A 19,474-nucleotide genomic window follows, 5' to 3' on the forward strand; every position below is an offset into this window, starting at 1 on the left:
AGTTTCATCACCTGTAAAACGGGTATACAGTCAGCCCTCCAGTATCCCTGATGCGGAACTGGAGGATACGGTGGGCTGAGTGTAAGGGTCTTGATCACCTTCAGACTTTGGTATTGGAGGCAGGGGTGGGGGATGGTTAACACTAGTACCCATCTCACAGGTATGATGTTGTGAGGATTCAATGAGTTAATATATGTAAAGCAGTCAAGAGAGTGCCTAACATCTGACAAGCCCTATGTATTAGCCATGATCATGATCATTAATACTGGCACCAGCATTCAAACCCAGATCTGCCTAATCCTGCAGCTCCTCTTTTCAGCTGCACTGTAGAAATTAACTACAGGCAATATAGTAGGGGTATCGAGCCAGCTGTTTCCATTTCCCATGCCACCTGCTGGCATTCTTTGCCTCTCATTTCTTTTGTCTGTTCCAAACTTTAAGATCTGTGGCCATTTCAAGACTTTCAGTAACTAAATAACCAGACGTGGAATACATAAAAAGAAAAAAAATTTTTTTTTCAGGTGAATGACCTTTAATCCAGTCCCTGCCTCACCAAGACGAGGCGTCCGGAGTGATGGCAGAGCCCTAGGGGACAGGGCAGGCTAACAACTGATGCCTTTGAGTCACCTTCACGCTGCAGGGGAGTTAATAAACAGCTAACTTAAAATTACTCAGGGCCAAAAAAATCTTTTATCAGCAATAAGACACTTAACTATGTATAGATACAATCACTGCATTAAGGTGCAATACATGAAACAAAGACAGAACAGCAGGTAGTATAATATTAGGTACATATTCCACATTTACAAGTCTGGGGCACTTTCTCAACCCTTACTTATAAGACTTATTTTCATCAGCCCCTAGACCAAGAACTACTAAAAGTGTAAACCTGAAAATCATGCCATATATTCATTAGACAAATATTTAGACTGTATACTCTGGCAGTACCTGGCACAGCACCTGGTAACAGTGGTTAAAGATAGCACCCTCTCTTATGGAGCCCACAATCCAGCATGGGTACAGACTTCAAGCAAATGTATACTGTGGCATTTCTGAAAAATATTCTGTCAATTTTTAAACCTTTTGCAACCTCCTACCCCCAAAAAAGAAAAAAATAATAAAACAAAGAGACGAATTTCTAACAACTTGAAAATACAACTTTCTTCCAATTCCTAGACACATTTTAAAAGGGGATGTTCTCTAAAATCACATACGTGTACTCCAGTTCTCACCTATTCATAGTCTCTTGTACATCTGTTTATGACAAAGAATACTGTATTAGACTGTCAGTCATGAAATAGCCATGCAACCTAAATCAAAAGGCTGTTTCATTCAAGAAAATATTTAAAGTCCATACCCAGAGGGGCACAAAATCTATTAAACCTGGGTGTTTCCACCTGCCAAACCTGTTGCTTGGACCCTCTGGGGTTTACAATCTTAACGAATTACTTTATGCTTATACGTATGCTTTACGCTTTAACTAACAGCAGATCAAGACAGGCTGGGTTTGTGTGATCTGGAATCTAAATGATTAGCATATCCCATGACCCGAGAGCTTGTGCTGATTCCCAAGAGACTGGGTGCTGGAATCCAAGACGGTTATGGGCATCCTGTTCACAGGAAGGGGCCCTAGGCTCAGCTGATCTCGGGATAGAGAAAAGTGTTTGGAGATGACACACATCAGTGTTTTCACATCTACCAGTACAGCCTCTAAGGGCTCACTGATGATATTCAGCTGTCTCAAATAAGAGACCAAAAAAAATGAAAAAAGGCACCTTTTCACGTGGAAGTCCTTTAAATTTGGGGCCCGTACACTCTCCCCACTGCAAATTCACGTGCCAAGAAAACACCCCTCTTGGACAAAGTTTTGAGATCCGGGAAGAAACGGGATTAAGAATATAAAGTGCCTCTGTCAAAGGGAAAAGATTAGAAGGGTGACACCTGAGGAGGAAACCGCAGGTGGGGCAAGGACTGAGAAATCAGTGCAATTTAGGAACTCTGGGTCCCGGGACAGGGGTGCGTGGAGAACAAGGCCTGAGGGAGAAAGTCAAATGACTTGGGGACCCTGAAGAAGGCACCTGGAGGGAAAGGGAATCGGCAGAAGGAGCGCGTATCCCCCAAACCGTCGGGAGAGCGAGGTCTGGAGCCCAGGTGCTGAAACCGCAGCCCGGAGAGGAGCTCAGAGTTCGCGGCGCCCCCGGGGAAAGGGCAGGTTCTGGAGCTCGTCCCCGGAGCTGCAGGGAGGATGGCGAGGCAAGAGTGGAGCGCGCCGGGGCTGGGGCGCCGTGGGGTCGTGCGGGTTCAGCGCGCCCCGGCCAGGGCTCCCGCGCCTCTACTCACCTCTCCGAACTGGAAGGCCGAGACGATGGTGACAACGACGCCCACGAAACAGACGTAGAGCCCATACCTGTGGGACAGGCAGGTATAGGTCTGTCTCTGCAAGAGCTTGAGCAGCATCACCCCGGCCGCCGACACGCCGCGCCGCGCCCGAAGGGCCGGAGACGTCGCCGCCGCCGCCGCCGCCGCCTCCTCAACGAGCCGCCATTCCGCGGCCCCCACCGGGCTGCCGCGTTCAGGTCACAGGCTCCGGCCGCCGCGCATTGCCGCTCCGGGGATCGACGCCCGCTCGGCTCCACGCCGCGGCCGCCGCTTCCGGGAGCCGGGAGCCCACGCCCTCGGTGCGGCGGAGGCGGTCGCGCGGCCCGCTAGGCGGCCGGCGCCGCCCCGGTCTAGCCCAGCTAGAGACGGGGTCGGCGGCGGCGGCGGTGGGAACAGCAGCGCCACCTGCAGGGCGGAGGGGTGGAGGGCAGCCGAGTGCCCTCCCCGACTGCGCGTGCGCCGCGGGCTCTCCCGGCCTGGCTGGGATTCTCGAAACCGGGTTGGGCGGGCGACCGGGCCGGGGCTGGCCTCTGCAAGGAGGCCGCGCCCCAGACGGTGCTATATTGACACGAATGTTTTGGTGCACAAAACCCTTCCTGCATTTGCAATAATTGGGAAATCATGGTTTTTCACAGCCCTAAGAGGAGATGCTGTTATGGGCCTCCTTTCCTCTCTGGCTGTCTAACCATATTGTTTGAAAGAGGAAATTTGGGGGCTAAATGTGCCAAAACCTAAATTCATTCATTCATTTATTAATTAAATATGTATTTAGTGTCCGGTGCCTGGCATAGTGCTTGGTGTTGGATATTCAAAAATGAGCTAGGGCTTCCCTGGTTACGCAGTGTTTAGAAAACCGCCTGCCGATGCAGGGGACACGGGTTCCAGCCCTGGTCCGGGAGGATCCCACATGCCGCGGAGCAACTAAGCCTGTGCGCCACAACTACTGAAGACCGCACGCCTAGAGCCCATGCTCTGCAGCAACAGAAGCCACCGCAATGAGAAGCCCGCGCACCGCAACGAAGGGTAGCCCCTGCTCGCCGCAACTAGGGAAAGCCTGTGCACAGCAACAAAGACCCAACACAGCCAAAAATAAATAAATAAAGTAAACTAAAAAAAAAAAAAAAAGAACTAGATCTGGCCGCTGTTCCCAGAGAGTCTAGTTGGGGAGATAAACACATAAACCACTAAATACAGAAAAAGTTGTTATGATAGAAGTCATGTGATGTACTGGAAGTCATGCGGGCAGGAACCCATGCAAAGCGGGTCAGTTATTTCTACTTTGGCACCAGATGATTTCTAGCAGGGCCTTCAGGTAGAAGAGGGGGTTTAGACAGTACCACATAATGGAATAAAACCAGAGGACTTAAGTCTCAAGGGGTTTGCAATGACAATATTTCATTTCAAGATACACTTTTTTCTTTCAACATTTTATTAACACTCCTGGTGTCTCTTTCCACCCCTCATCCCAGGAGAAGAGGGAGGTACCTGACTGGTGAGGTTGCAAGGAATTGAGCTTGTCTGCCAGAGACAGGAGTTCTGATCCACTCTCTGCCAAGTACAGGAGCACCTGTGTCCCAGCCTGGGCCTGGGCCTAGAAAGTCTGTCTCATTCAGGGAGAAAGTATTGGCTGCCCACTTGTCTGAGGAGGTGAACAACATTCTCCAATTAACTCTATCAGTACTAAAGCTGACGCTTTGATCTCCATCTCTCTGTACCTATACCACATTCTCAGTGGTTTTGAAACTTAGGAGACGAGAATGCTTTAAGTGTTGGGCTCCAAAACACCATCCATCTCTGAGTCACCTTTTGCTCAGTCTTGATGAAAAATGAGCAACCAAAATAAACAATCCTACACAAAGAAGAGCCTCTTGCCCTGGGCCTGCAAAACGTAAATGTTGAATATAAAGATGTTGTATTTGGAAGGCCTTACCTTAAGCTTGATAAGAAAACTGAACCTAAACAAAGAGCTTGAACTAGCTGATTAAGCAAAGTTGAAATAACTCCTGATACATCTATATTTAGCTGAGTCCTTGCTTTACTCAAGGCAAAAAGTTGTTAAAATAAATAAAGTAAAATAAAGTGTTCACATTATGAAATGCCTTTACTTTTCAGCTTTAGGTTTGAAATACTTGCTTGTTGTCAGACAACCTACTTTAATTTTGTCCCCTGCCTCCTTTCAGGGTATACAGTGTGTGTTCATAAAACACAGGTCAGTTGTAAGTGACCGCATGCCTTTCTTTTTTTATCCTAAAAAAGAAAGCCAGGGAGGCTTTTAATTTTTTTTGCAAAATATCAAATAAAACAAAATTATTAAGAAATTTTATTGCTTCTGATAGAATTCCAAGAGCCAAAACATAACATGGCCCACTGTTTATTTTTGTGAATGCAAATATATCATGTACACATAAACAAATATACATGTTTTTCTCATTAGTGTGACCATACATTATTCTATTTACTTGATTTTTACTTGTGGGTTTTTTTGGTAGGTTTCATCGATGCCATACAGGCATCATAAAGGCAAGAGACTTGCCCATCTTATTCATAATATATCCCTACCCTTAGTATTGTGCCTTGCCTATAGTAGCCAATTGATAAAAATTATTGGATGAATGTATATATTTTGAACTGATAAAAGTATCAAGTACACAGTTGGAATTATTGAAGTTTTGGTGAGTTGAATTTCAATATGTTGTTAATGGAAACAAGAATATTATGGGGCTTCCCTGGTGGTGCAGTGGTTGAGAGTCTGCCTGCCGATGCACGGGACATGGGTTCGTGTCCCAGTCCGGGAAGATCCCACGTGCCGCGGAGCGGCTGGGCCCGTGAGCCACGGCCGCTGAGCCTGCACGTCCGGAGCCTGTGCTCCGCTACGCGAAAGGCCACAACAGTGAGAGCCCCGCGTACCGCAAAAAATAATAATAATAATAATAATAATATTATGAAGAACACACCAAAATTTTGAGGTAGGACTCACTTTGAAAACTATCTGGACCTAGATCATTTTGGCTGGGGGATTTCCAGAAATGTACTCAAGTCATCTAGGTTTTTAAATTTCTGTTATGTTTATTTACTCTGTTTCATTTTGTATATTACTTTTTCGTCTGTCTCAATTTTTTCCTTTTTTTTTTTTTTTTTTTTTTTTGTCCGCACCCAAGGCGGGCATTTTTGCGCCCGGACCAGGAACTTCAGCAGTGAAAGGAAGGAGTCCTAACCACTGGACCGCCAGGGAATTCCCTTCTCTGTTGCTCTTGAGCTAGTTGTTTCAGTGTTTATTGTTTTTCATAAATGTTCCAAAACTATAAGCTTCCCTCTAAGTACTAACTTTATTGCATCGCATGAATGTCAATATGGAATGCAGGTGCACTCTGGGAGGTGGGGCTCCACTGCATGTGCCCTGCCTGGGGCGCACAGTGTCCACATCAGGGGGACCGAGGCAAGATGGTTCCAGACCTAGGCTAAGGTGGTAACTTGGGCTCTCTGGATGTTCATGGATGGGGCAGAGCACCACTATGTCCCCACACACTGGTACAATAACCCACCAGGCAGCACGTGAAAGAAAAACCGAAAACAACCCTCTGGAATCAGGAAGCGCCCCCTTCCTCCTGCAGTATGCCTCTAGCGCCCTCTACTGGCCAAGGAGAAATACTCCAAGTCCAAGTCCAGTATTACGGAGCCAGTTCTGAACGGTTGAAGTCGGAGCTGAGAGGCAACAACTGATAACTGGCACATCCCTGAAACTAGGGTTCCAGGTGTAATTTAGATTCTCCTAATAAGATGAATTCACAGAAGATTTTAATCCGGGAGTGACATGGGGTGAGAAGCTGGGCAAAGGGCACCTGTTTTTTGCCAGTGAGTAAGTGCAGGTGTGATTTTGTTCTGAAGCCAGCACTGCTGGAAGTGGCTTCCTGCCTCTGTAGCAGATGTCCTGGTCTGCTCTTCTCCGACCGTGGCAGAGTCCACAGCTCCCTTGGAGCTCAGTTCAGCTGAGGTTTGGGGAGCACTTCCTACATATTCAACCTAAAATCTTTGTTCATCCCTCCTAATGGTTCATGGATGAACCAACTGAATCTTTTTATGTTTAAATCAATGAGTAGATGTTCTAGTCTACAAATAACGATCTGACCAAAACAAGGTAAAAGAATGTATTTCATATGATATTGACACTTTGGAATTCATAGAGGCTTCCTTTGTTGTCTAGTACATGGTCAATTTTTGTGAAAGTTTCAGGTTTGCTCAAAAAGAATATATATTCTCTCTCTCCCTCTGCCCACCCCGCTCCAGCTCCTATACTTCCCCATTTAAGTTCTCATGAGCTATCTATTTAAATACAGGTTCCAACTATTTCCCAGGATCAATATCAAGCCCACCATGATATACTTTGCAAAATCTACCTACCTGCAAAAGCTAACTCCTACCCTTCTGTTTGAAAGTTGTATCAATTTCCTGATCCTCACACCTTTGGAGCTTTCTGATCTCCATGATTTTTTTTATTGGTTTTTAGTTTTCTGCTCCTTAGAGCCAAAGTAATGGGCACTCAACATACATATTTATTTGTTTATTTATTTATTTTTGGCTGCACTGGGTCTTCGTTGCTGCGCGCGGGCTTTCTCTAGTTGCAGTGAGCGGGGGCTACTCTTCGTTGTGGTGATCGGGCTTCTCTTTGCAGTGGCTTCTCTTGTTGCGGAGCATGGGCTCTAGGATGCGGGCTTCAGTAGTTGTGGCATGCGTGCTCAGTAGTTGTGGCGCACGGGCTTAGTTGCTCTGCGGCATGTGGGATCTTCCTGGACCAGGGATCCAACCTGTGTCCCCTGCATTGGCAGGCGATTCTTAACAACTGTGCCACCAGGGAAGTCCCTCAACATAGGTATTTGATTATCCGTAAACACTGATTATCTAACTCATTGCAATGTTAAGTGCATAATTAAATAGGAAGACTTTTGTATCTTACACAGTCTGCCTTCTAGAAGATTGGCAGGGGTTACTCCGATATTTTGCTACAATGCTTTGGCAATGCTCTAAATTTATTATAGTGACTGTTACCAATCTTAAGGAAACAGTATAAATCCAAGTGATGCCAGCTATATAGTTAAGGGCACCAAATTCCAGAGTTAGTTTATCTGAAGTGCAGATATCACAGTAGAAGGCAATATAACTGATGCCTCTGACATTTCAGGCCAAAAGGGTTAGGAAATGATTATGGTAAGAATCTCTAGGGGGTACCAAGGGAAAGGGTTAATAATGATTAGCATTAAGTGTGAATAGAGAGGGAAGCTCATGAAAAAGAAAAGTCTATTTTCTTTTGTCTTTTCTTCTATCATCAAGTACAGACTAGCTGCCGGTTTCTCTCTCTTGCCCCATTGTGAGGTGCATGTGAGACAAACAAAACTCTAAAAGCTACATTCTAAGTTCTCTCCCTTGCAATGTGGACAGTTCTATTCCTTCCTAGGGGGCTGATATCCTCTTTGAGTCCTCAATTGTTTTTGTTTTTTTTTTTTTTTGAGTCCTCAATTTAAAGCAGGTTTAATTGCATTAAAACTGCAATTGAGATGAGACAGAACTAGTTTTGCTCATGTTTCCCAACCCACTTCATACTTGTCTAGAGTCAATGGGTAAAGTCATTCTTCTTGGCTTTATTTTCACTTCACAATGTGCAGATTTACTGCTAATTAATTCTGAGAAGTTCCTCTAGATAAGCTAGAAATATTCCTTTTTTTAAAAAACTGAAACATTCTTTTATATTGAGATAAGTTCCTCTCTAATAATATTAAATAAAAAGTTATGGGTCAAAACCTCAGTGTCTGTTGAGCAATCATGAAACAATATTTTGGCTTCTGTATCCATTTACCGCCCTAATTCTTTTACCTCAATTTCCTAGAATATTATCTAGTTAACATTTTTTTAAAAACCAACATTATCGAGAGATAATTTACATACCATAAAATTGAGACATTTTAGGTCAACAATGTTCTTAGTAAATTTATAGTTGTTCAACCATCACCGTGATCCAGACTTAGAATTTAGAATATTTTCATAACCCTAAAAGCTCTCTTTGGAATTCCCTGGCAGTCCACTGGTTAGGACTCTGTGCTTTCACTGCCGAGGGCATGGTCAGGGAACTAAGATCCCGCAAGCCACAAAGAGCGGCCAAAAAAAAAAAAAAGTTCTCTTGGACTTGTTTGCTATTCTGAGCAGCATTCCATTGTATTCCTACCATGTTTTGTTTATCCAGTCACTGGACATTTGAATCATTTCCAGATTGGGTCCATTATGTGTCATGCTGCTGTGAACAATCACATATCTTCAGGTGGACTTATGTTTTCGTTTTCATTTCTCTTGGGTAAATAATGAAGGAACGGAATTGCTGAGTTCTGTGGTAAGTTTACATTAACACTTGAAAAAACTGCCAAACCATTTTCCAAAGTGGCTACACAATTTTACCTTTTCAGGAGCAAAGCAAGAGGATTCCAGTTTTCTCTCATTCTCTCCAACACTCGGCACCGTCTCTCTTTTTTTTTTGAATTTTTGAATTTTATTTTATTTATTTTTTTATACAGCAAGTTCTTAGTAGTTATCCATTTTATACATATTAGTGCATACATGTCAATCCCAATCTCCCAATTCATCCCACCACCACCACCACCCCTGACCTCTCATTTTATTTATAGTCACTCAGTAGAGTTTTGATTTGTACTTCCTTGCCTTTCCCTAATGACTAATGATGTTAGCATCTTTTCAGATGCTTATTAGTCATTTGTATGTCTTCTTGGATGAAATGTCAATTCAAATCCCTTGGCAAATCTTAAATTGAGTTCCCTCCTTAACCTCTGACAACCTGATTTCTACCCTTGCTGCTATTAAAACTGCCCTCTCTGATGAGCCAACTACCCTCAACTCTAAACCAAGTGCTAAAAAAAAAAAAAAAAACCCTGCCCTCTGAAATAATAAAACACCACTGAAATAATGAATCCTACACTGTTTGGTAATATTTTCAATAACCCCCTTCTTTGGCCGTGCCATGCAGCATGGGGTATCTCAGTTCCCTGACCAGGGATTGAACCCGGGCCCTCAGCAGTGAAAGCACTGAGTCCTAACCACTGGACCACCAGGGAAGTCCCAAACAACCCCCTTCTTGAAATGTTGTCTTACTTTGGTATTCAGAACAGAATACTTCCCTGATTCTTCTCAAGTATCTTTTTTAATTTTCATTTTGGCAGCCCCTGAGGCTTGTGGGATCCTAGTTCCCTGACCAGGGATCAAACCCGGGCCCCCTGCAGTGGAAGCATAGAGTCCTAACTGGACCACCAGGGAATTCCCCTTAAGTATCTTTGATAAATTCCTGTTTTGGGTTGTGTCCTCCTGTCCTCTCTAGGTGGTCCGGACTACATGGACGAGACCTCTGCCCTCTGCTCTTCTCCTTTTCCATTTCATTCCATGGCAAAAGTATAATATCTCTAAGGAAATGTCTAAAAGGAAATGGTATATTTAACAATATCTTCAAGGAAATGGTGTTATCAGAATCTGGTGAGAGCTGGAGCTGTGGAAAAGGAGCTGCCCAACAGGAGTTGCAGTCGTGGATTAGAAATGCAGGCATTATCAGAAGGGATGAAGCCAGCCACGCAGAAGCTGCAAGAGGCTGGGAAAAGCCATTTATGGGGTCAGCAAAGGGTTTGGGAATGAATCTGGGAGCAAATGGAGACTAGTCAATATAACGTCCTATTCCTTCAAATTCAGTGTCTAAAACAGATCTCATCATCTTTGTGCCTCAATCACCTCCCTGTTTTACCTCCTGTGCCTCTGTCAATGGTACCATTACTCTCACAGACTCTTAGGCTGGAACCTCAGAAATCACTCTGACCCTCAGTCAGTGATCTCTTCTGCTTGTAAATTCTCTATCCCTTATTTGACATTAACCATCTCATGAGGTTGAACCAAATAATGGTTAAGATCCTCTATATAAGAACCTACTGTATAAAAAAATTTTTTTATTTAAAAAATAAAAAAAGATCCTCCATAAATGTGAGATGCCATGGTTTTATGGTATGCAACACTGCATCATGCTTTTATTGAAATTCTCAAGTGCGTACTTGTATTTTGAACAAGACTGTAAGCCTTTTTTAGGGCAGGGTCTACTCCTCATACGTCTTCAAACCTTCTTCATGCCCATCAGGTTTCTGTTAGGGAAGGGACTCAGAAAATGTTTGTAAAATGAATAAATGAATGATTTAATCATGGGCCTAAAACTTGCTTAAATCCTTTGTCCAAATTACAGATTCTGACAACAAATACTCAACACATTTTGTTACCTAATAGAACTCAGTTTCACTCACTCAACATGCAGCAAAGCCAATCTACTGACACTGGGTTGTAGTGAAGGAAATTACAGCGTTTATTTGCAGGGCACCAAGCAAGAAGAACAGGCAGCTAATGCTAAAAAGACCTGAACTCCCTGATGGCATGGGTTTTTAAAGGCAACATTAGGGGTGAGGGTTGCAGGGTGTGTGATCAGCTTGTGGACATTCATCTGATTGGTTGGTGGTGAGGTAACAAGGTGATTATTTCAGAAATCTCAATCCTCAACCTTCTGGTTCCAACAAGTCTGATTAGCAGTTTCTATCCAGCAGGGGTCCTGGTTTCTATGAAACAACTCAAGGATATGCATCTGATTGTTATCTATATCCTTCCAGGAGGAACTAGTAGTCCTGTGACTCTATTGTTCAAGTTATTAGTACTTTTCTTGCTTGACTGCTTTTCCTTTTTTCCTTCATTTTCTCAATCATTAACTGAGTCTGCCCTTTGGAACTCAGGGAAGGCCTAGAAGTCTAAAGCTTTTTCTACAGACAAGAAGCTAGAGACACGGAGAGACTTGTACCTGGGAAGGGCCTTCAGGGTCTTGCTTGGTTTCAATTTCACCTCTAAGTGGCAGGACCCACAATGATAATTTCCAAAGAAGGTCCAATTCCAGCAAGCACATCCTTGAGGCTTCAAAGATCATAGTAACAAGAGTGTAATAAGAACAGAACCCGTTAGTCAAACTATTCTCTTTTTGGTGAAATTTACCAATGAATTACTTTCCGTGCAAATAATTTCTAATAAATGTGGGTAAGAATCAAAAATGTCTGCTTAGCAAATATTTACTTTTGTGCGTTATTTCTATGAATTTTAATATCTTTTTGTTTTTAACTAAATCTTAGTTTGGTTTTCTTATTATGAAAGTATTACACTTAGTAGGTCAAAGAAGACAACATCTCCTATAGCTCTCATCCTGTTTCTTTTCTCTGAATGTTTCCTCTTGCCTTTTCTTTTGCATATTGACCTTTATTTTATTTTATTTTTATTTTTTGGCCATGCCACACAGCTTGTGGGATCTTAGTTCCCTGACCAGGGATCAAACCCGGGTCCTTGGCAGTGAGAGCACAGAGTCCTAACCACTGGACCACCAGGGAATTCCCACAAATTGACCTTTAAATTTTATTGTTCCAAAACAATTCACACTCATAAAAATAAAAACAATAAAAGCATATAAGGTAAAAAGTTAATGACTCCTTCCCTCCAAGGCCCTGTTGCCAATCCCAAGGGGTAACCATTGTTAACAACAGGATGCATATTCTTCCAGACAATTGTTTTTGCAGATTTATTTTTTTTAAAAGTTGAAGCATTTTTTATTGAAAGTACAATACCCACCCTGAACCTTCTCATCTACTACCTAGATTCTACTATTAGCACATTGCCTTATTTGCTTTTTCACATATCTATTCAAACAGCTATGCCAATTCCCATTCATCAGTCCATTTTTTCAGATTTCAAAATAAGTTGCAGAGATCAGTACACATCATCCCTAAACACTTCACCATTAAATTGCATTTAAAATATCATCTCATATATATTGATCCACAACTTGCTCTATATATATGTTGCAAGAAGGGGGACCCCTTCCAGGGCCCAAGAGTGGGCTCTTGTCTAGTACTCAGAAATGAATTGTCTGGGGAGACACACGTGCTGACAAAGCAAGAGACTTTATTGGGAAGAGGCACCAGGTGGTAAGGAAATCCAGGAGAAATGCTCTGCCCCGTGGCTCGCAGTCTCGGGTTTTATGGTAATGGGGTTAGTTTCCGGGTTGTCTCTGGCCAATCATTTTGACTCAGAGTCCATCCTGGTGGCGCACGCATCACTCAGCCAAGATGGATTCTAGTGAGAAGGATTCTGGGAGGTTGGTAGGACGTATGGACTGGTGTCTCCTCTCTCCTTTTGACCTTTCCCAAATTCTTCGGGTTGGTGGTAGCTTGTTCTTTCTGCGTTCCTTACCAGGACCTCCTTTTGTAAGATAACTCATGAAAGTTGTTACTATTGGGCCTGGCCAGGGTGGGTAGTTTCGGTCAGTGGTTCCCCTCACATATAGATTCAACAAGTCAATATTTTTTATCAAGGGTTTACTATGTGCCAGGTACTTTGCTAGGCCTTAGGGTTATATTTACAAGGGAAAGAAACGCCATTCCTGAATCATGGAGCTTACTCTAAAGGTGACTTTGAAACTCTTTCCACAGTAATAATGTTACCCCAAAACTGGGTTCACCTCTTGGTAGGTATCAAGACAATAGACACAACCAAGCCAAAGATCAGGAGAAGGAAGGATTTATTACTTGCAGCAAAGTAAGGAGAACAGCAGGGATCTTTCCCGAAGCAGAGTCTCCCCGAACAGCAATATTGAGGAAGCTTTAAGCTAGGGTACCTGCATATTCATGAGGCGGCTTGAGCAGAGGAGAGTTCAGCATAGAACTGGGGCAAAGGTTGACAGAGTCCAAGCTTTAGTTGATTGAATTCAGAAGGGTGAACATCACCATTCCCTCCTCCACCTGAGCGGGGGCCTTAGTTCCTGCAGAACTCAAAGATATATTATTGCGTATATCCCTTGAGGAGGAACTAGGACTCTGCTTTATCGCCGCACTATTGTTTGACTGCCTTTTACCGTTCCTCCGTTCCTTTGTTCCCTAAGATAATTGATTACTGAGACCTGATCATGCAAGCATTGTGGCCAGGGTTAAATCACAAAATGGCTTAGGCCAGGACTTCCCTGGTGGTCCAGTGATTAAGGCTCTGTGCTTCCACTGCAGGAGGCACAGATTCCATCCCTGATTGAGGAACTGAGATCCCGCACGCCACGTGGCACGGCCAAAAAAAAAGGCTTAGGCCAAAATGGCTTCTCTAACATCAAGAAAGCCATTCCCGGTTCTCTTTCTCTAGGGACCCCCTAACCTATCTGTTTACAGTAATGATAATAACAAAGATAGTAATAATAATTAGTAGTAGTATGACAATATTATAACAAAATAATAATTATTATAATAATATAATATAATAAAGCCTAGTATTTCTTGTGTGTCTAACTATATCCCTAACACTGTTCTAAGTATTTTAAATATATTAACTAATTTAACCCTATAGAGTAAGAACAATTGTAATGTTCGATTTGGAAATGGTGATGAAACTGAGCAGTGTACAAATCCTTTTCATGTCCCCTGTTTCTTTTATTTATTTATTTATTATTTATTTTTGGCTGCGCCGGGTCTCGCGGGCTTTCTCTAGTTGCTGAGAGTGGGGGCTACTCTTCGTTACGGTGCGCGGGCTTCTCCTTCTGGTGGCTTCTCTTGTTGTGGAGCATGGGCTCTAGGGTGCACCGGCTCAGTAGTTGTGGCTCATGGGCTTAGTTGCTCCACGGCATATGGGATCTTCCGGACCAGGGCTCAAACCCGTGTCCCCTGCATTGGCAGGCAGATTCTTTTTTTTTTTTTTTTTTGCGGTATGCGGGCCTCTCACTGTCTTGGCCTCTCCTGTTGCGGAGCACAGGCTCCGGACGCGCAGGCTCAGCGGCCATGGCTCACGAGCCCAGCCGCTCCGCGGCATGTGGGATCATCCTGGGCCGGGGCACGAACCCGTGTCCCCTGCATCGGCAGGCGGACTCTCAACCGCTGCGCCACCAGAGAAGCCCTGGCAGGCAGATTCTTAACCACTGCGCCACCAGGGAAGTCCTTGTCCCCTGTTTCTTGTTCTTAGGAAAAAAAGTCTCAGCCTCCTAGACCTTCCCTGAGTACCAAAGGGCAGATTCAAACAGCAGTTGCTAATCAGGGAAGTAAGGGATTGCAGAAACAAAGGAGGAGCAGTCATGAAACAATAGTGCAGCCTTGGGGCAGGGTCTTGTTTCCTCCTGAAGGGATACACGTCACAATATCTTTGAGCTCTTCTGCAGAACTAAAACCCCCACCCAGGTGGAGGATGGTAACTTCAGGTGAGCACATGATCCCTGGAGCACCGCTCTGTTACCTCACCATCAACCAATCAAAAGTAAGTCACTTTGCAGCCCTAACCTCAAATTTTACCTATAAAAACTTCTCCATGAAAACCATCCAGGAGTTTGAGGTTCTTGAACATGAGCCACGTGTCTCCATGCAGGGCCCTGCAATAAGCCTTTCTCTGCTCCAAACTCCAAAGTTTCAGTTTGTTTGGCCTCACTGTGCATCGGGCATGTGAACTTGCGCTGGGCAACAGAAAGAACCCCTGAATGATATTGAGACAGGGGAGGCACGAAGGCACAACATTTAAAAGAATGACATAGCTGTTGAGGACACAACAAAAACTGCTTAGAACCAATAAGGCCCAAGAGGTGGAAGCTTCAACTTCCAGTAGACCTTGAGCCTCATGATTGTAACGCATTAGCATGTGCTAAATGACACACCCATGGGCACCACGACAGTCCCGACCATAAAAGGCCAAAAAGTGGGCGGTAGGGCTTCCCTGGTGGCGCAGTGGTAGGGAGTCCACCTGCCGATGCAGGGGACAAGGGTTCGTGTCCTGGTCCGGGAGGATCCCACATGCCGCGGAGCCATGGCCACTGAGCCTGCGCATCCGGAGTCTGTGCTCCACAGCGGGAGAGGCCGCAGCAGTGAGAGGCCCAAGTACCGCAAAAAAAAAAAAAAAAAAAAAAAAAAAAAAAAAAAAAAAGTGGGCGTGGCCCAATTCCTGGAAATCCCCACCCCTTCCCGAAAATAGTTGGAATAAACCTCACACCCGTTAGCCTATAAAATTACCCAGCCCATAAAAACTAACCACCCCCATATTTCAGGGCCTCTCAGCTTCTGAGATGGCCCCTACTCTGTCTATGGAGTATCTCTCTCAATAAATCTACTTCTTTCCTATTACTTTGCCTCTCCCTGAGTTCCTTCTGTGAGGAGACATAAAGAACCTGAGCTTCATTAAGTCCCGAGACCATGTGTGAGGATTTCAATTAAGACAATGGGTTCAAGGGACTTCCCTGGTGGCCCAGTGGTTAGGATTCCTCACTCCCAATGCAGGGGGCCTGGGTTTGATCCCTGACCGGGGAACTAGAGTTCGCAACTAAGAGTTCTCATGCCACAACTAAGGAGCCCGCCTGCTGCAACTAAGACCTGGTGCAACCAAATAAATAAATATTTTTTAAAAATTAAAAAAAAAAGACAGCGGGCTGGAGTCCCAGCCCTTGGGTTCAAGTCCCAGTCTGAGTTTTGGATGAGATCCAATCCCATCTGAGATGAGGTGTGCGGTGTCATTATGCCCAATCTAAGCACAGGCACTGAAATTACATGACTGAGACTGAGAAACTCAAAAAGTTCCTGGAAATGAAACACACTTTTGCTCCTGTTCATTCCCTCCTCCTGCTCCTCCATGACCTTGTTTCATCACTTACTTCCTCTGCTAATCAGTCCTCAGATTGGACTCTGTCCTAACCTGTTAGGGCAACCACTGGCCGAAACCGCCCACCCTGGCCAGGTGACCATTTGCATGAGTTGTTTTACCACAGGAGGTCCTGGTAAGGAACACAGAACTAACAAGCCACTACCAGCTGGAAGAATTCGGTAAAGGTCAAAAGGAGAAACAGTCCATATGTCCCACCAACCTCTCAGAATCCTTCTCGCTGGAATCCATCTTGGCTGAGTGATACGAGCACCACCAGTAAGGACCCTGAGTCAGAATGATTGGCCAGAGACAACCCAGAAACTAACCCCATCACCATAAAACCCAAGACTTCGAGCCACGTGGCAGAGCAGTCCTCCTGGGTTCCCTTACCCTGCGGTTCTCCGCCTGGGCGTCCCTTTCCAGTAAAGTCTCTTGCTTTGTCAGCACATGTGTCTCCTCGGACAATTCATTTCCGAGCATTAGGCAAGAGCCTGCTCTCGGGCCCTGGAAGGGGTCCTCCTTCCCGCAACAAACCCATCAGTGTGAGCATCTTCCCATTTTGTAATCATGTACTTCTCTACCTGTCCTCTTAGAATCGGAAGTCTAAACCTAGTGCCTTCAGTCCTCAGTCCAGTGCAACCTAACTTCTGTTTGTACCATGCTACTGACATTTTTCATGTAGCGATGTTCACTGACTGCTTATCTGCCCAAACCAATCTTTTTCCTTCTTGTGCTTGATGTCACGGCAGCACTTACTCCCTTGGTGGTCTCACCTATTTTAATAATGTACCCCCCTGCCCTGGTCCACTGATGCCACCTAAGTCAGTTTCCATCTACCTGTCAGTTGGCTTCACCTAGGTTTCCTAGAAGCATCTTAAACTAGTCATTAAACCGTTGTTATATCTAAAACCAAACTCATAATCATACTTCTGTTCCCGGGCTCAGTTCATGATTAATACAGGCAGTGAGCCTCTCAAGCAGGAAACCAACTGCATTTCAACTCTTCTCTTATTCCACTCATTCAATTGGCCACCACATTTTTTCTCCATCCACAGTCCAATGCCTTAGATTAGGTCATTAGCATTTCTTAAAAGGACCCACCTATCCTTAATCCCCACTGCTATCTCTAGTCCATCCACCCAACGCCTGCAGCAGCCTTCACCTGCAGAGAATAAATCTGATAATGACACCACCCTACTCACAGAACTTTTGCCTTTTTCTTGAAGGTTTCTTCCAGGTTATACCCAATCTCTCTATCATATGGATGTAAATCCCTTCACAATGTCATCCCAGGATCTCCCAGCCTTATCTTCATGTGTTCCAGTCACCCAGGACCACTTTTCATCCCCCAAGCAAACCAAGTTCATTTGAACACGGAGTCATTAATTTCAGGCACTGTTTGCTTTATGTATCCTTAAACACAAAACACAACATCTGACAACTTGTACATCTTCAGTGTTTGTTGAATGAATTAACTACAAATCCTGGGTGATTGGTTCTTCAATAAAACATTAATTATTAATTAATTTAGTAAGTAAGTAAAAGAATTATGAAAGGAATGCCTCCTTCAAAAAAATTACTTCTTGGGAATTCCCTGGCCGTCCAGTTGTTAGGACTCGGTGCTTTTCACTGCGGTGGGTCCAGGGTTCAATCCCAGGTCAGGGAGCTAAGATCCTGCAAGACATGTGGTATGGCTAAAAAAAAATTACTTTTTTTTTCAGGTGGGTGGGAGGCAAACAATTTTCTGCTGACCTGGTATTTTTGTCATTTTCCTAGCCAATTTCAAGTCTTGTTCAATTTACATCAGAACAGCTGACGAAACCTCTTCCCCCTTCCCTGTAATATCTTTATCTACAGAAATAAATTCACGAGATCATGGTCAACATGAGCATATACCTCAGTTTTCCATAGATAACGACAACTAAAGCATGAACTGCACCTCCTAAGAAAACCCTATATATGTAGAGATTTAAGATTAGCTAAACTGAGAAAGTCAGATCATATGAGTTGCTATATTTGCAAGTTAATTTCGAAACTATTCATAAGGGGAAGGAAAGAAAAACTGAACTCTTAAAATTTTTAAGAAATTCTCACTCTCATTGTCATCATGGAAATCCCCAAATTTCTCAAATATGTTCTTTCTTCCTTAACCCTGGGAGCCTAAAAACATCTGCCAGAAAATATGATGATACTGAGGAAGTTTCTGGTACCATTGCCCAAACCTGTAGTAACTTGTAATGAACAGGTATCACTCCCACAAAGTGCTCTGGTTTCTCTCCCTTTGAGTAGCCAGAATTTCTAAACCTTTGCTGAGCCTTTCTGATTTCTGTACTCAGTGATATGGGGTTAACAGTGCCTCTTAGGAGATGCTAATGTGCTGATGGTATGTACGATTGTATAAAGACCAGATTCTCTAGGCAATAGTATTAAATCAGTATTAAGCATTCATTGGTACATATTTTTTCAATAAACATTTATTTTGTGCTAGTGTGTAGTATAAGCCCTGACCGTTTTTTTTTTCTTTTTTGTAATGCAACAGCCTGACTCAGGCTTTTTTTTTTTGGCCATGCCATGAAGCATGCGGGATCTTAGTTCCCCAGCCAGGGATTGAACCCTCGCCCCCTGCAGTGGAAGTGCGGAGTCTTAACCACTGGACGTCCAGGGAAGTCCCCTGCCTTAAGCTTTGATCACCAAGGCATCCGAAGATGGCCATCTCAAATAAACATACTACCAGCCACAGACTAAATAAAGAGCCAAGCTCCTTTGTTTTTGAGATCTTGATTGATTTTAATAACTGACCGTTTGGACTATTCATCTTTTTCTCTTCCTTCAATTTATATTCCTGCTCTGTGCTATCTTTGCAACTTTTGTATAAATCTATAATTACTCCAAAATATTTATTAAATTGCAGTAATCTATTCCACCCCAGTAAAAGGAGAACCCAGTCCCATGCATGCTCTTTCTCTCTCTCTCTTTTCCCTTAGACCTCACAGGTGTGCTATATGATTTCCAGGTCTTATAAGTAATAACACTTTATCTTTTCAAAGTTTCCTGATGGTTATTGCTGAAGGGCATCTTGCAGTCATAATAACCACAAGGGCCGGTCCAACCACATTGATTATTGATAGGCTGAGACCAGCACAAAACACAGTGCTTGGCACTGGAGATACAAATGTAGGAGGTTTAGTTCCTGCTCACAAAGTTTTGAGTTTAGTGGGTAGACTGAAAAGTTACATTGTGAAGTATGTAACGGAAGTAGCCCAGGATGCCTCCTGATACAGGGGAGTGGCACAGAGGGAAGACTTCCTGAAGAAGGTCATTGCTGAGGTGAATACATTCACCAAGTATTTATTAAGCACCTATGTCAAAGCACTGCTCCAAGCTCTGG

General features: G+C 43.9%; 1 protein-coding gene and 1 non-coding gene across 4 annotated transcripts in view; both read right to left on the reverse strand.

The window, feature by feature from the left end:
• The window catches only part of GNPTAB (N-acetylglucosamine-1-phosphate transferase subunits alpha and beta), an 83,465-nt gene extending 80,802 nt beyond the window's left edge, over nt 1–2,663 (reverse strand). For all 3 annotated transcript variants that reach the window (XM_060025478.1, XM_060025477.1, XM_060025476.1), the window contains exon 1: nt 2,341–2,663. In XM_060025478.1, the coding sequence (XP_059881461.1) occupies nt 2,341–2,405 (65 nt within the window). In that variant the 5' untranslated portion in view covers nt 2,406–2,663. The remainder of the gene's footprint in view (nt 1–2,340) is intronic.
• A 6,755-nt stretch (nt 2,664–9,418) lies between these two features.
• On the reverse strand, nt 9,419–9,491 carry TRNAE-UUC (transfer RNA glutamic acid (anticodon UUC)). Its single transcript has one exon. It is a non-coding gene; the product is annotated as a tRNA-Glu (tRNA).
• Nucleotides 9,492–19,474: the final 9,983 nt, after the last annotated feature.

This window comes from Delphinus delphis, chromosome 11 (genome assembly GCF_949987515.2).
Source record: "Delphinus delphis chromosome 11, mDelDel1.2, whole genome shotgun sequence".
NCBI classification, from domain to species: Eukaryota; Metazoa; Chordata; class Mammalia; order Artiodactyla; family Delphinidae; genus Delphinus; species Delphinus delphis.